This window comes from Parasteatoda tepidariorum, chromosome 5 (genome assembly GCF_043381705.1).
Source record: "Parasteatoda tepidariorum isolate YZ-2023 chromosome 5, CAS_Ptep_4.0, whole genome shotgun sequence".
Taxonomy (NCBI): Eukaryota; Metazoa; Arthropoda; class Arachnida; order Araneae; family Theridiidae; genus Parasteatoda; species Parasteatoda tepidariorum.
The window spans coordinates 3,061,048-3,077,520 of NC_092208.1; the positions used below are offsets into that span (position 1 = coordinate 3,061,048).

Below are 16,473 nucleotides of genomic sequence, written 5' to 3' on the forward strand. Positions count from 1 at the left end.
TCTTATGTATTCTATGTAATTTAAAAGCAGAGATGCTGGATTTTAGCTTAGAAAGGAGAGAAGTGCTTTTATTACATTTTTTTTCTTCTTCAAAAAATAGAGAAATGAAAGAAAAAGTTTGTAACGTTGTTAATTAATTACAGTGATCTCATTAGATATTTTGAACAATAGGAAACAGTAATTGATGACCTTTTTTAAAAAGTTTGGAGCAAAAACTTTTAACATCGGAAATTTTGGTCTGAAAAATATCATAGATATTATGTCATTGTTCAAAAGCCACTTTGTGTTGCAACAAATCTCAGCACAAAAAATTTAGTTGAATATAACTCTTATAAGAATTTACTCTGCTCTTCATTGCTCAGTATGAGTAAAAACAAGCCTTCATATATGAAAATATAGGTTTTAATAAATTTTTTTAGTTTTTGTTGAAACTAAATGTTATTATACTTTGATTAATATATTGATCTAATGATCTCAAGCATGTAAAATAAATGAGAAAATTACGGAAATGAATAATATATTAGTAATGTAACATACTAATTGTTCGAATAATCGAATTTCACGAATAATTCTTAAACAGATCAGCATAGAAATCACAAAATTTGGTATTTTGCAATTTTTTCAGCAGTTTTTTTCCAATGAAAAAAAGATATTGGGTTAATGTATGCATATTTACAGAATTATATTCAGGAAACTATAAAATAAAGTAGCAATTATACTCAATAAAAAAATGTCAATATTTTTGTGATTAAAAATAAGATTTCTGTATTTTAATTTTGATAGCATCACCAGGTGGTATAATAAATTCATTTTTATTTAAAATTGATTTTATTATATATATATATATTTATAATTACTTTGCTGGTTTTTCAAAACAAATGTTTCCTTTTTATTCCCGCATCTTAGAATTTTCGTCTTACTCCTTTTGATGAAAGAAAATGACTTGTTTTTGTTTTCCCATTTATTATATAATTATTTATTTTATTTTAACTTATCAATTTCAAACAAAAATTTGAAATTTAGCATAAAAATGTAAAAAAAAACGAAAATATTTAAACACATCTATTGTGATGTTGTTTTGTAGAGAAATAATACAGGGCGCATAGCCAGATTTTTCAACAAAAAAATAAGCACCTTTTAAGTATTTTTCAAGCACTCAAAAAATATTTTGAATCACTTTCGAAAAAAAAATCATAATTAGGATCTGTGCAGCAATAAACATTATTTTTTTCTATCATTTATAAACACAAAATCAATAAAATTCCAAAACATTTTCAAAAACTTTACATAGTCATGATAAAATAACTAGTTTCTGATAAATATTGCAAAGAAAATTGCTCATCATGCTTTTTTTTGTAATTTATAACGACAATCGACAGGGGCAAAAGAAAAATCAATCTCTTTTTAAAATATAGAAAATTAAGCACTTTTTACACATCCTGAATTAAAAACGCACCTTTAAATGCAAATCATAAATAAGCATCTTTAAGCACTTTTTAAAAACGCTATGCACCCTGTAATACACGAAGAAAAAAAAAATGAATTTTTGTACCTCAGCTAATTTTGCTCTTTTCATCAACTGTATTTTTTCATTCTCTGCATTCCTAATACTTGAATTATACTTTTCCAATTGTTGATCCAATGACTTCCTAATTGAGATAAATAAAAATAATTAATTATACTATCTCAAAAGTTTTTCGAGTGACAAGGGGACAATAATTGAAAAAAAAGTGAAGGATGTTAAATTCCTAAGATTGAAAATTTTAAAATTTAAAGGGATGCGTCACAAATTTATCTTAAAAACATTAACAAATTAAGATAGGATAAATTAATGTAAAAAATTAAATATGAATTTTTTAAGGAAATTGATCGACAAAGTTTGATCAAAAACAAAAATTGAGGTTTTGAAATCTTATGATTGTTTAAGGAAGAAGATTGTAAGAAATAAATGTAACCAATTAAATAATAGACGGTTTTCACTCATTTATCAAAGCAAAAATTGAGGACTTTAAAGAATTTTTTAAAAAAATTAAGGACCTCTAAAAAGAAGCATAATAAAAATCGAGAAAATATGAATCGGAATATTGGATCTTAAAATGCAAAAATATATGTAAAAATATATTACTTTAATGAACTTGTTTCATTTTGAAAGTCTTCAATACATCCTTCCATTTTCTTTACCTTTTCCTGCAAACTAGAGAAAATATTTAGTTAAAGAAAGCTGGATAATACTATAATTAATATTCAAAAATTGCATTCAATAAATAATGGAACTCGCTTATTTTTTAAAATTTATTTTAGAAAATATGCAAAATATTACATTTAGAAAGAAACAAAACTTTACTTCGCAGACGTTTTAACATGCAAATAGAAAGCAATATTTTCTCCAAGAAATTTAAAAACTCAGTGTAGAATAGTTCATCTATAGTCACATGAGTCCAATTGCCATTTACAAATCTCACATGTGATTAAGAATCAAATTTAATTTATACAGAAACAGGGTTGCCACACAAATCTAGAAAAAAAAATTCCCTGTGTTTTCCCTGTATACACAATACATTAAGAGGAAACACACAATCACTGTGCTCTTGACTGAGTTTTATTAGGACATCTATACTAGCTATAATTGCTGGAAAAACTAAAGAAATAAGGATCAGCTTAACCTACTTAAAACAAACAATGCACTACTTCATAAAATACATAAGATTGCTGAGTAAATGCTATATTGTAGTAAAGCAGAAATATCTTCTTTAAATATCCCATAGATTGACTTTTGAAAAGTCACCATTCTTTAAAGACTGAAATAAAAAACAAAATTCCATGTATTTTCCCAGTTTTTAAAGAAAAACTCAAAATTCTCTGTTATTTTTAGGTGATTTTTAAATTCCTTGTATTTTCTATGTTCTCCACTTGGAGTGGCAATCCTCTTAAACTCAGATTTACTAATTTTCTATGCCTTTTTGCATATTTCAATTCCATTTCACAATTTTCCCAAATTGATAAAACTCCCTAACTTTTTTCTATTCTCCCAGATTTCCATTTTCCGTGTTCGTCCTGCAATAGACACAAATTTACCACACACACAAGTTTCGGTAAAGTGTTAGTCAGATGCTACCCAGCCTAAATTGGTTGTTGATAGTTGTACACACTGCTTCCCACCTGTACCATGTAATTATTTTATTTCATCTCAAAATATGCCAACCTATATAATTGACGTAGATGATATAAGAATTCCAATGAAATATCTATAGTACCATACCAGTATCATAATCCTCAGGTTTACCCTTAAATTAAAAAAATTTAGTTACTGGTCAGCTGATCACTATCATAGTCTGAACACATTTTCACTGGTTTCCTCAGATATCACTTTAAGATTTTATATTAAAATAAGTTATTAAATTTAATAAAATGAAAAATTACAGCCCTAAGAATGTGTATTGCTTACAATTATGATCAAATATGTAGTTGATGCAATTTAGTGATAATAACAGTGCAAAACAGGAAATTTGAAAGAAAAAAACATATCTAATTGATATTAGTTCTGGTGCCGGGGAATACTCATAATTATTTTGATTATAATTAAAGCCACCACCATTAATTATAACTGATTATAATTAAGGTGGTCAAAATTAAATTTCAATGGTCCTAGGGACAAATAGATTGCCAAGAACTTTGAAGGCCATTAATTAACCACCTTATTATAATTAAGGTGGTCTATATTAAATTTTAATGGTCCTGGAACTAATGAATTGCAAAGAACTTTAAAGTCCATTAATTAACTACCATTAAGAGGCCATTAACTATTAATTAAAAACCTTAATTATAAATTATTATAATTAAGGTTATATAAGGTATTATAATTATTATAATCTAAATTTAATTTTAATGGTCCTAGGGACTAATAGATTGCCAAGATCTTTGAAGACCATTAATTAACCACCATTTAAGGCCTTTAATTAACCACTTTAATTATAATTAAGGTGGTCTAAATTAAATTTTAATGGTCTTAGGGACTAATTGATTGCCAGGAACTTTGAAGGTCATTAATTAACCACCTTAATTATAACTAAGGTGGACTAAAATAAATTATTATTGTCCTATGGACTAATGGATTGCCAAGAACTTTGAGCGGTGAATTTACATGTGTCTAAGAAACCTATTCCCTTATGTATATTCTTTGGTTTTACTGTATATCACTATCAAATATGCAAGTAATAAAGCAAATACCTTTGATTTTTAGAGCACCATATATTAATTTCCTTTTCCTGTTGGGAATTCAGTTCAGTAGCTGCATTCAGTGATTCCATTAAAACTTTATGTTCCCTCTCTAATTTCATCTCTTTGCTTTTGGTATCATTTTTGAGAGACTAGGGGGATGAAAAAAACATCCTAGATTTAAGACATGCCACAACAATTTTGGAAAAAGGAAAACTTGAAACTTCAGAAACATTTTTCAAAGTACATATTGAACTTAAAAAAAATAAATAGATAAAAAAATACAACTCAAAAGAATTGTATATAAGATTAAAGAGCAATAATATATTAAATAAAATTTCCTGTTAGCTGTTTCAAGATGTCATTAGTCATTGAAATTACAAATGGAATCAATTGTTACTAAGTATTTTTCAGATAATTTAATTCTTTTGTTTAAAATTGCTAATTAATTTTTTTGTTTGTTTGTAAAAACAGAATTTGATATTTTTGATTCAAACGAATGCAATTTAACCATATTTTTTAAAAATATACTTAAATTTGAGAACGAAACCTCAGTTCAGCATTTCAAAACTTCTGTGTTAATTGAATTAGAATATTTTTTTAAAGAAACCGTACTTCATCAACCAAAAATCCTAAAATTCAGTAAAATTTGTGTATCGTCTCACAGTTCAAAATTTTAAATTTGTCTATTAAATCTTTACATATTAAACAAATACACTGAATTACACAGAAAAAAGTATACTTTAACATAGCTGCAAACATGAATGGGAAAAACATGCAATAGATTTTACGAAATAACATAAATTTCATGATAATTGTAGCACAATGTACTAAATATTTTATGCATAGGGAATTTTATAGTCATCAAAATAGAAAAACTGCAATATTTTCAAGTTATGACGGATATTAAATGAACTTGAAATGTTATGTATTATGTTTGAGCATAATTTTGAATAGCAATAGGCAAATTCATCAAAGACAGTTAAAAAGTTTTTAAAAAAATTAATTTAAAAAGGGATTTCTGAATAAAAATAAGTTAAAACTTTTAGGACAAAAAATTTTAAACTGATCCATAAAAATGAGGCTAGCTTTATTATACATAATACTTATTTTAATATTCAAGCAAGCAATAATCTGTGCGCAAATTCTATTTGCAATAGGGATTTTTTAAGAGACTTACTAAATTTTAGGAAATTTTCTAAAATGTACAAAAACTAGGAGAATTTTTATCAAACCAGCAGAAAGGAAAATACAGTTGGCATTTATACTTTAACCACTAGCACAGGCGAAAAATGCACTATGTCTCATAATTATTATTTATCTCATAGTTATAATTTTTTATTTTTGTGACATAAACCACTGATGTCAAACAGGGTTGGCAAGTTTTTGATGCATGACGGTTTTTACCGTCACGTCAAAAACCCATAGTTTTGGTAAAACTGTATTTTTATTTGAGTTTAACTGCTTATAATTTAAAATTAATTCCTTTTTGGCCAATAAATTTAGAAAAAAAGTTGTTAAAAGATATTTAAGAACAAATTCTTGCATTTTCCCAACATGATTATATCAAAGCATACTAATTGAAGTAAAATATTAGGATGCTAAACAAAATTTTCAACATTTCCAAGCAATGAAAAATGCACAAAATTAGTCACTTGCTATCGTATGCTTCGGCACAGTGACTCTGACTACGGAACATGTAATTTTGTTTGTAATTAAGTTTTGTTTAATGTGCTTTTTCAACTGAATAAAAGCTTTTAACTTGACAAAATAGCAGTAATTCTTGACTTAGAGTTTGTTAGTAGTTACAAGTTTTGAAAGTTTTGTTTAGCTTATTTCTAATATTTAAGAAATGCCAAATTTTAAATTCTTCTTTTTAGTTCCTGAATTTATTAATAGTTCCAAGCTTTTTTGCTTGTTAGTTTATTTCTAACNACCGGTTTTTACCATGGTTTTTACCGTCATGTCAAAAAACCCTCTGTCAAAAACCCAGAGTTTTGGTAAAACTGTATTTTTATTTGAGTTTAACTGCTTATAATTTAAAATTAATTCCTTTTTGGGCAATAAAATTAGAAAAAAAGTTGTTAAAAGATATTTAAGAACAAATTCTTGCATTTTCCCAACATGATTATATCAAAACATACTAATTGAAGTAAAATATTAGGATGCTAAACAAAATTTTCAACATTTCCAAGCAATGAAAAATGCACAAAATTAGTCACTTGCTATCATATGCTTCGGCACAGTGACTCCGACTACGGAACATGCAATTTTGTTGGTAATTAAGTTTTGTTTAATGCGCTTCTTCAACTGAATAAAAGTTTTTAACTTGACAAAATAGCAGTAATTCTTAACTTAGAGTTTGTTAGTAGTTACAAGTTTTGAAAGTTTTGTTTAGCTTATTTCTAATATTTAAGAAATGCCAAATTTTAAATTCTTCTTTTTAGTTCCTGAATTTATTAATAGTTCCAAGCTTTTTTGCTTGTTAGTTTATTTCTAACAATTAAGAAATGCAAAATTTTGAATCCATTGCAAATCAAGCTATAATGATAAAAGTAAGTATCACTATTTTCAATAAGTATATTACAATATTTTTGAATGAATGTATATCCTTCTATAAAAATACATGTATATAATTTCAAAATCAATAGCAATCATTTACAACATTCATTTATAAAGGCAATTATGTGAAAATAATATATTGTCCACTATATGCCATAACTTAAAGAAAACAGTAGGTTTTTGACGGTTTTTACCGGTAAAAACATTGTTTTTACCACTGTCATGTCAAAAACCCAACCCTGATGTCAAATCATATTTGTGGTAATTGCCTGCCGACATGAACAACACACCTATGATAACTGTGGTTTGGTTTCTATGAACTAACACTAAAATTTAACTTTGATTCAAAAATGGAAAGTCATAATATAAACAATCAAACTTAGGCCAGACAACTTTACTCGGTACTGGTCAGTACTGACACTAATACTGAACTCCTTTCAGGAAGGGTATTCACTCAAAGAAATCCATCTCCCGACTGAAGCCAATCACAAATAAAATGTGAAATTCCGATATTAAAACACGCATTTCATCAAATGCAACAGCATTGAAAGTTTCAATGATTAAATTGAGTAAAAACGTGTCACTCAATCGCATATTCAAATTACCAAAAAGAGAAAAATTAAATACATTTAAGAATCAATTGATTGTTTTAAGGCAGGTAGTCATTTATGTCGCACTAGAGGTGCACAATGGGGTATGCGTGAAGCTGAGCACTTAAGGTCGAAACGATTTAACAGTTTAAGGAGGACTGATACCGCACACCCTCGGTATCTAGGCAAGCTGATCAAAGTGGTCACCTACCCGCTTACCAGTGATGCTTGACTTCCACATTCTAGTGGGCACCGTACCGTGTCTTTACCATCAATCCACTGCGGGACAGTGACTTTTTTTTTGTAAAGGTTCCTTATTCTTAAAAATATGAAACAAGTAATTGATTTCTAGATTTCCTTTTACATATTATACAAACACAACAATTTAGAGATACTGAAAGAAACTGCTTTAAACATTCCTCGCACGAATTGCTAAACTTTTTATTAAAGTATACCTGTAAAAGTAGATTGGAGTCTACCAATTCTTTCTTCAAGTATTCAATTTCTACTAATGATTTTTTATTACATTTGGCTGCAGTATCCATTTCTGTAGATAATTTTGTTTCAATTAAAGTTTTTTCAACTTCTAATTCTTTTTTCTCTTCAGTTAATTGATGAACTCTTTTCTTCAAATCATTCAACTCATCATCTGTTTTCCAGGTACCTTTTGATTCAGTTTTTACCTAGGAAGGAAATTAAAGGCAATACATAAGTTTATATAATCATATGAATAGTATCAGACATGTTAGAAAAAAACTGAATTTTGCATTAAAATATGAAACATCAGAAACATGAGTTCCGAACGAAACATAAACTACAAATTAAGTTAAAATAAAAAATTACTATTTAAGGGAATTATTACATTAAAAGGGGTGATTGTGAGCCCAACTAAAAAATCATGAAAATTTCTTGAGTAAAATCATTACCATGTATTTCAAAAAATTAATGTCTTCAGAAATTAAAATCACATTGATATTTTTAAAAACATGAAATCCTAAATAAATTATATGCAGCGTAATTTAAATGAATAATTATTAAGTTTATTTTTATGTCTAATCACATTCATTATTCTAAAAGAAAAAATACTTACGAATGAAAGAGATGCCAAAAATAAATTCTAGTTTGAATATTTTTAAATAAAATATACAGGAATTTGTAGACATAAATGTGATCGATGATTTCTTGAAACTCCTAGACCTTGGATTTCCGGTAACTTCAAGATTGCAGTTAGCGAAAAATCCAGAGTATTAAATAAAATATTCTGTACTAAATAAAGTAAATTAAATTTTAAAACATAATTAGAAACATATTTAGCGATTTCACATAGTGACTATTTACGACTATTACTAGTTTTACAACTTCTGTTAAATTAAATATTTAGTTTAAAATTTTAATTTGGTTTATTTTTTAAAATTTTAAACAACCCCATAATTCAAAATTTTAAAAATTCAGTGATTATTGAATTGTTTATTAGATTAAGATCATTTTACTTAAACTAAGAGAAAATGAGATTTTATTTATTTTCATTTTATTTTATAACCGGCGTTTGAACAGCCGTCCCAAGTATGGGTTTATGCCTACTAATGTTCCACTCTGCTGCCTTATAATTTTGAGCCCAATCCAGAGGATAAGGGAACTTTTGGATCAAGTATTAGGAGAAATTTGCCTTCGTGGAGGACTTTTTGATGGAACTAACTCATATTTCTTGCGTTACACGGAGAGGAAAACCACTAGGACCTCCAACAGTTAACCTGACGACAGGGAGACTCAAACCCATGATCAGCCTACCACTGAGATTATATTTCATCAGCATTTAGGTCAGTGCAAGCCGTATGCGGATTTCAAATCAACCAGTCATTGCTGGGATTAGAACCTAGTTCACCACATTGGAAGGCGAACGCTCTATCCCCTGAGCCACAACGGCTTCTAACTGCATTGGAAATGACATGAAAAGAATTGGAGTTCAAAGAAAAATAGGAAGTCGTTATGGAGAAATTTTCAGAAGAAGGCATTGGCTGACACTGAGCTGTCTGGCCAACTATGATGATGATGAGAAAATGTTATAGGGAGAGGTGGGTTGGACTTGCTTGAATTAATTTTAATGCAATTTAATAGTTTTAATTCTTTTTTTTCCATTAACATGTTGCACCACATGAAATGAGCACATGGTTCATAATACTTATGAGTAGGTTCGAGTATTCACACTTAATCAGCGTCAGTCACTTTTGGAGCTTGATTCATTAAACAGATGGCGCTGAGAATTTTGTTATTTTGCCTATTATTGGAATGAGAAGGAAGAATCAGAAAAGAATCAAATTTTTCACCGTTGCTACCACCTTCAATAAGCATAGTGCGGCCTCACTTCCTGGTTAGAAACCCTTTCATCGAAGGAAAATTATTTTTTGCGTTAGAGACTCAAACAGGTTTTGATTTTAATTAAAGTGTTTTTTATTAGTTCAGTGCTTTCTCAACCTTTTAGTATTGTACGTGTGAGTTCCTGAAAGTAGTAATTAGTTTTATTAGAAAGAAAATAATTCCAAATCTAGAAGACTTTAACATGTCATGTAAGATAGATCTCTTAGTCAAAAAGATTTTTTTATAGTTAAAATCTGAGATTAATAACTGATTCTTTAATATTTTTTTAAAAACTTTTTACTTAATTTATAATTTGTAGATTTCATCTTTAATTTAAACTTCCCCGCCCAAGAAAAAAAAAACTACAGCAGAAGATAAATTATAAGAAAGGAACTGATTTCGTAATGATTTTGGGATCTTCATATCTTCTACAAAGTTAAAGAGAACAATGGTAGATTCAAGCATGATGGGGATAATAAAACCCAGAAACTATTTTTCTTATCGGAAATAAGGTGTCTAAAATGCTTCAAAACTTGAAAATTTTGAACTAATTTGGAAGTACAAGCACCCTCACAACTTGATATATGATTATTTTACACGATTTTTACTAATGAGATAGAAAGCAAAACAATGTGAATGCCAAACTGATTGAAACAAAAATTTAGTTCATCTCCACTTAATTAATACAAAAATTTTACAACCAATTATCACAGAGTAACCACTCAAATCTGGGAAAAAAAATTTCCCGTGTTTCCCCTATACATACTATACACAATATATTAAGAGGAAATACAATTAATGTGCTCTTGTGTCAGCTTTATATTGGGCTAACTATTCTAGTTATAATTGCTGAAAAAACCTAGAGAGAGAAAAAAGGAACAGCTGAACATACTTAAATAATGCTATAGTAAATGAAATAGTTTAGTATAGCTGAAATAGTTTAGTATAGCTGAAATATCATGGTTAAATATGCCATAGATTACGCTTTGAGTGGTCACCACTTTTTAAAAGACAAAAATAAGAAATAAAATTCCCTGTATTTTTTTCAGTTTCTAAAGAAAAACTCAAAATTCCCAACATTTTCCCCAATTATTTCAGGCGATTTTTAAATTTCCCGTATTTTCCAGGTTTTCCCTGGAGTGGCAACCCTGATATGGGTGAAATATCATCCTTAAATATTCTGCAGATTGCACTTTGATTGGTCACCTTTCTTTAAAAGACGAAAATAAAAAACAAAATTCCTTCTATTTTCCCAGTTGGTATAGAAAAACTCAAAATTCCCTGCACTGTCCCTGTTATTTTAGGTGATTTTTTAATTCTCTGTATTTTTCCAGGTTTTTACTACTCTCCCTGTTGAGTGGCAGCCCTGTATTATCATCTGACAGATTACCAAAGGAATTATGTATTAAATATTAAAAATATTATTAGGTTTTGCTTATTTAAAAATAATTTTAAATGGCAAGAAAATTAATGCTATTTTTAACCATAAATAGTCTAAAAACTGTTTTAATATAAGATATTTATCAGGGTTACCATTCAAATCTGGAAAAAAAATTTTCCTGTGTTTTAATTGTACATATTATCAGGGGTGACTGTGAGCCCAAGTCAAAATTCCGGAAAATTTCTTGAGTTAAAAAAAAAAAAAGTTTAAATTCAAAAATTAGAAAAAAATTTAAACCAGGTTTTTTTAATTTTTCTTGATATTTCTTAGTTTACTTAAAATATATTTAAAATTTTACACATACCTATTACTATACCTGCAGAAGTAATTATAAATTTACAAATATGTCTTTCTTTCTTGAGTTTATGATTAGAACAACTATTTACTGATAAAGAATGAATATTAATCATGAATGTAAGCTTATAAAGTATCTCTCTGGCTCTCCCTTACAAACAAATAAAATAAACTGTGTTTTTAAGTTCTACTTTTGAAAATTTGATTTCCGGAAACTTCTGTGATCAATGATTTTTTGAAACGTTTGGACCTTCGATCTCCGGAAACTTCCGGATCACCATTGCGAAAAATCCGGAAATCCGGATTTTTTCTGGAGCACAATCAGCCCTGTATTATACACAATACATTAAAAGGAAAAACACAATCACTGTGCTCTTGTCTGAGCCGTATTTGACTAACTATACTAGTTACAACTGCTTAAAAAAAGAAAAAAACTGAACATACTTAAAACAAATAATGCTATAGTAAGTTTAATATAGCTGAAATATGATCCTTAAATATTCTATACATTTGCACTTAGAGCGGTCACTAATTTTTAAAAGACAAAAATAGGAAACAAAATTCCCTGTATTTTCTCAGTTTGTAAAGAAAAAAAGATCAAAATTCCCTGTATTTTAGGTGATTTTTTAATTCCCTATATTTTCCCGGTAGAGTGGCAACCCTGGTGGAGGATCAAACTCAAGTTTTAAGCAATTTACTACTTTTAACCACTGAACCATCACCCTAATAATTTCACTAAATGCTTATACTTGTATTTTTTCTATACAATAAAAATTAGGAAATTTCAATGCAACAATATGATTTTAGTCAACTAAGTTTTTAACAGGGCTCGAAAACACTCAGAAATTTTACCCGTCCCTGAGGATGGCTTGTCCAACAATGTACCCGTCCTCCTTTGAAACTAACCCGTCGCTTCTAAATAAATAAAAATATAATTTTCTCTCATTTATTACAAACATTTATATAAATTGCACAATGAATTAGTAGTTACTAGGATTACACATACCAGGATTGCATTATACAGTAATAAAAGGAATACTAGGTTACAAACAGGAACCTAGTATTTCTTTTATAAAATAATTTATTTCTTTGATGAAATAATTTAAATAACAAAGGTTAAGTTATCCGTCAATTTATCCGATGGTACTGCCTTTTTTAAATGAATCAAATATGACGTTTGCCAGTTCCACAATCAAGCCAATGATTTACAGAGGTTTCTGCACAGAAATCTGAAAGGGTTTTTTCTTTTAGGTGGATGTTCATAATTGCGTTTAACGCTTCTTGTTTAAGACCAGTACGTAATGTGTTTTTTTTTGTAAGTTCATTGCTGAAAAGCCCCTTTCAACCGCTGCAGTACTCCCAGACAGAGAAAACTTCCATTCCACCATGAGCAGTATGTTGCTGTATTTCGAGATTAGAGGGTAATTTTAGAAGTGAGGCGCTAGACTCTTGTAAGATAAAAAAAAATTGAAAACGTATCATGAACATTAAGGGGAAAATGGCCGTCCGCGCGGACGCTGGATTCGAGAAATTCGTTGTCCGCGGGGAATTTTTGACCGCCGAGGACAGGCGGTTTTTCGAGCCCTGGTTTTTAAACAAAATTCGCAATTTCCTGCATTTTCTCTGTTATTTTAGGTGATTTTTTAAATTCCCTGTATTTTCCCTAATCTCCCCGAGGAGTGGCAACCCTGTTTAAAAGTTTCTTCTATTTTGTATGGCAAAAAGGCCACTGCGAGAGAAACTGCAACAGCATAAGATACTTACCACTATTGCCTCAGTCTGTAGAGCTTTGCTGCTTTTGTCCACTGCATTAGCAATCCTATAAGGTTTAATACAAGAGTCAATATAAGCACGTTGAGATTCCATTTCGTCACTGAAATAAAGCTTCAAGGCACCGATGCAATTCTCAGCCAAAGTCTTGACGCTTTCCTTCTGCGACTTGCCACCCGTATGGTCTTGCAAGAAGTTATTGGCGCCTTCGTCGTCCACAGCAATCGGCTGCCGCAGTTTCGATATGGTCGACATGAGGGAGGAGGAGAGAGGGCGTGTTGCTTTTTCGGTTTTAGAATCGGGAGGAATCTCCTCGGGCAGAGATGTGTAAGAATTCGTAGAGCTCGAAGCGACGGAAGATGGCCTGTATTCTTTGGCATCAGGATTCAGAGTGGGAACTATGTGGCTAAAACTTCCATTTAAGCTTGAAGTGTGATCTGCATATTCTTCAAGTAAATCAGCATTATCAGCTCCAACCACACCAGAGCTCCTGCTCAATTTGTAAGCATCGGCCAAGTCGTTCCTCGAGCATATGAAAAAGTCGTCGACGATACCAAATCTGTACTCGATGTCATTTTTTAAAAACTCTGCGATGCCACCGTACCTGGCTATCACCACGTTAGCCTCGGTAGGAAAAGTCTCCAATTCTCTGATGAGTCTCACATTTTTAACGGAAAGAGGACCGTTTCGTGTTAAGAACTCATCCAGGTAGCTGGAATCAAAACATTTAAAGCACATCAATTCAAAGTAAGACACAAAATACAACATATTCAAATGAAACAAGCTGATTAAAAGCAATGCTTTTAAGAATAATTCAACTGGAAAAGAGATGACCCTTGTCTTAACACGATTAACACTTCTTTGTCTTAACATACACACTTTTAATTTGGTTAATTTTGTTCATCACTTAATTATTGTATACCTGCCAACATTGGAGAAATAAAATAACGGAGATTTTACTAGCGATATTTTTCGGCCATGTGTAAAGTTTTGATACATCATGGAAAATCATATAAGTCAAAAAGAGAAATTCAAAATCAAAATAATATAAGCACTTACATTTAGCAAAAAAAAAATAAATTTTTTTTATATAAATCTTAAAGAAGATTTCTTAAACCATTATTTATAATTACCTAAATTATTTTACAATTGCTTTTTAACAGACGACCCGATTTTGGGTTTACGACTACTAATGTTCAACTCTGCAGCCTTGTAATTTTGAACCCAATCCAGAAGACAAGGGAACTCCTGGATCAATCAAGTACTGGGAGAAATTTGGCTTCGAGGAGGATTTTTTGATGGAACTAATCTGCATTTGTGTTACATGGAGAAGAAAACCACGAAAACATCCCACAGTTAGCCTGACTGCAAAGGGCACTTAAACTATTAACACAAAAGATACAACACTATTGGCAATAGCACTATCTATTGAGGAATAAGAGAAGTATTTTTGCCATCAGTGGATATTTTATTGCCAAAATTTTCTTTAAAAACATTTCTTCAACACTGAGAAATTTGAAAATATACAGGTAAACAGGAGATAGTAATAAAATACAGGAGTCTTCGTTAAAAAACAGGAGACTTGGCAGGTATGTTATTGTGTTTACTTAATTCAAGAAAAAATACTTACAGAATAAAAAAATCTATCCACACAGAAACAAACAAATAAATGTATTAACTGATGCACTTTTTTCATTTAATTAAACTATGCAGGATGGCTATAGCTGTCATTTGTGCCAACATATTGCCAAAAATTGGGTAACTATAGACAGACCAAAAATTAGACAATCATTATTACGGTTATGCTCATAAATGTCATTGAAAAACATAATTAATGTTAAAAAATTAATTATGCTGCAAGATTTATGACACATTTTGTTTCTGAACCAGCCTACATTTATATAATTTAGCATGGCACATGACAAGAAGTGGGTCAAAGGGATAGGGAAGCCAAAATACAGAACAGAACCCGTTATCCGGAAATCAGAAAACCGGAAAACCAAAAAACCGGAACGAAATTTGATAAATTTTCCCACCGTTTTAAAAATGTTTTTTTTTTTTTTTCCTTATAAGATTTTAGGATTTTTCTTTCTTTTTTGATAGATGTTTACCTTACCATCATTTTGGAAATAATCATTAGTGTATTACTTTATCGTTTTTTCTTCTTTTTAAGATTTCCAAATATTTTTTTCTTTAGTCAGGTTTAACAATAAAAAAACGGCTTTTTGCAGCTATTCAGAAAACCGGAAGAATCAGTTATACGGAATAGCGATGGCCCCTATCGTTCCGGATAATCGGTTCCCTACTGTATTTACAAAAATAAGAAAGGTGCTTTACTTATATAAATTGTTTTTAATGGCATCAAAGTCATCAATCTCTAATGGATCACAATCCAAAGTTGGAAGGTGTTGCGTGGTGGCATTATTTTCTTCTATCACTGAAATGTCTTCTTTTTGGGATGCATGACAGTTGGAGGACCTAAAAAATACATGAGTCACAAAACAAGATGTATTACACTTCCACTACAAAGTAACATATAACAATTAAGACACTGACACATAATGAAAACAGGGGTTGTGACTCATCTAGTAAAATATAATTTTTTTTTCCTCCGATTGGTATAATGCAACAGTTTTACAAACAAAAACTGTATTACTACACAAAGGGAAGCAAAATCATTATACAAACAGTTTCTTAAAAAAGTGGAATTTAATGATGTTAAATCAGCAAGCTTTAAGGAAACAAAATGATAAATGTTACTTGGAAATTGTTCTGAGATGAATAGTACCTTAACCAAGTATTGTAATCATCAATCAGGGTACGTAGCGAAATTATTCAACAAAAAATAAGCACCTTTTGAGCACTTTTCAAGCACTCAAAAAATACTTTCAAGCACTTTAAAAAATATCATTACTAGGCAAGGTAGGAAAGTTTTTCACATTTGGCAGTTTAATCTTATTTTAACCTACATGTCGAGAAAAAAAAACTTTTGGCATTGTTTTTGACAATTGTCAAAAATCATGGAATTTTTATTCATGCAAAACAAATGGCGTTTTCATACGCTACGGACTGACAATACGCCGAAGAAGATTGATTTGGTTTCTAATTAATTGTGAAAACACTGAATAGAACAATGTGAACTGTGCCTTTTTGCATAATTCGTAGAGAAAATCAACAAGGTAAAGGAAAAATCTCATTTTGAAAAATAGAAAATTAAGCACTTTTTGCAAACGCTATGCACCCTGT

The 16,473-nt window shown here is 29.8% G+C and overlaps 1 protein-coding gene across 5 annotated transcripts in view; it reads right to left on the reverse strand.

The window, feature by feature from the left end:
- Positions 1 to 16,473, reverse strand: part of LOC107441387 (E3 ubiquitin-protein ligase TTC3) — a 133,675-nt gene that overhangs the window by 27,387 nt on the left and 89,815 nt on the right. For all 5 annotated transcript variants that reach the window (XM_043054164.2, XM_043054163.2, XM_043054165.2 and 2 more), the window contains 6 exons: positions 15,565 to 15,705; positions 13,222 to 13,939; positions 7,823 to 8,050; positions 4,228 to 4,367; positions 2,126 to 2,194; positions 1,553 to 1,649 (listed from right to left, as the gene is read on the reverse strand). In XM_043054164.2, the coding sequence (XP_042910098.1) occupies positions 1,553 to 1,649; positions 2,126 to 2,194; positions 4,228 to 4,367; positions 7,823 to 8,050; positions 13,222 to 13,939; positions 15,565 to 15,705 (1,393 nt within the window). The remainder of the gene's footprint in view (positions 1 to 1,552; positions 1,650 to 2,125; positions 2,195 to 4,227; positions 4,368 to 7,822; positions 8,051 to 13,221; positions 13,940 to 15,564; positions 15,706 to 16,473) is intronic.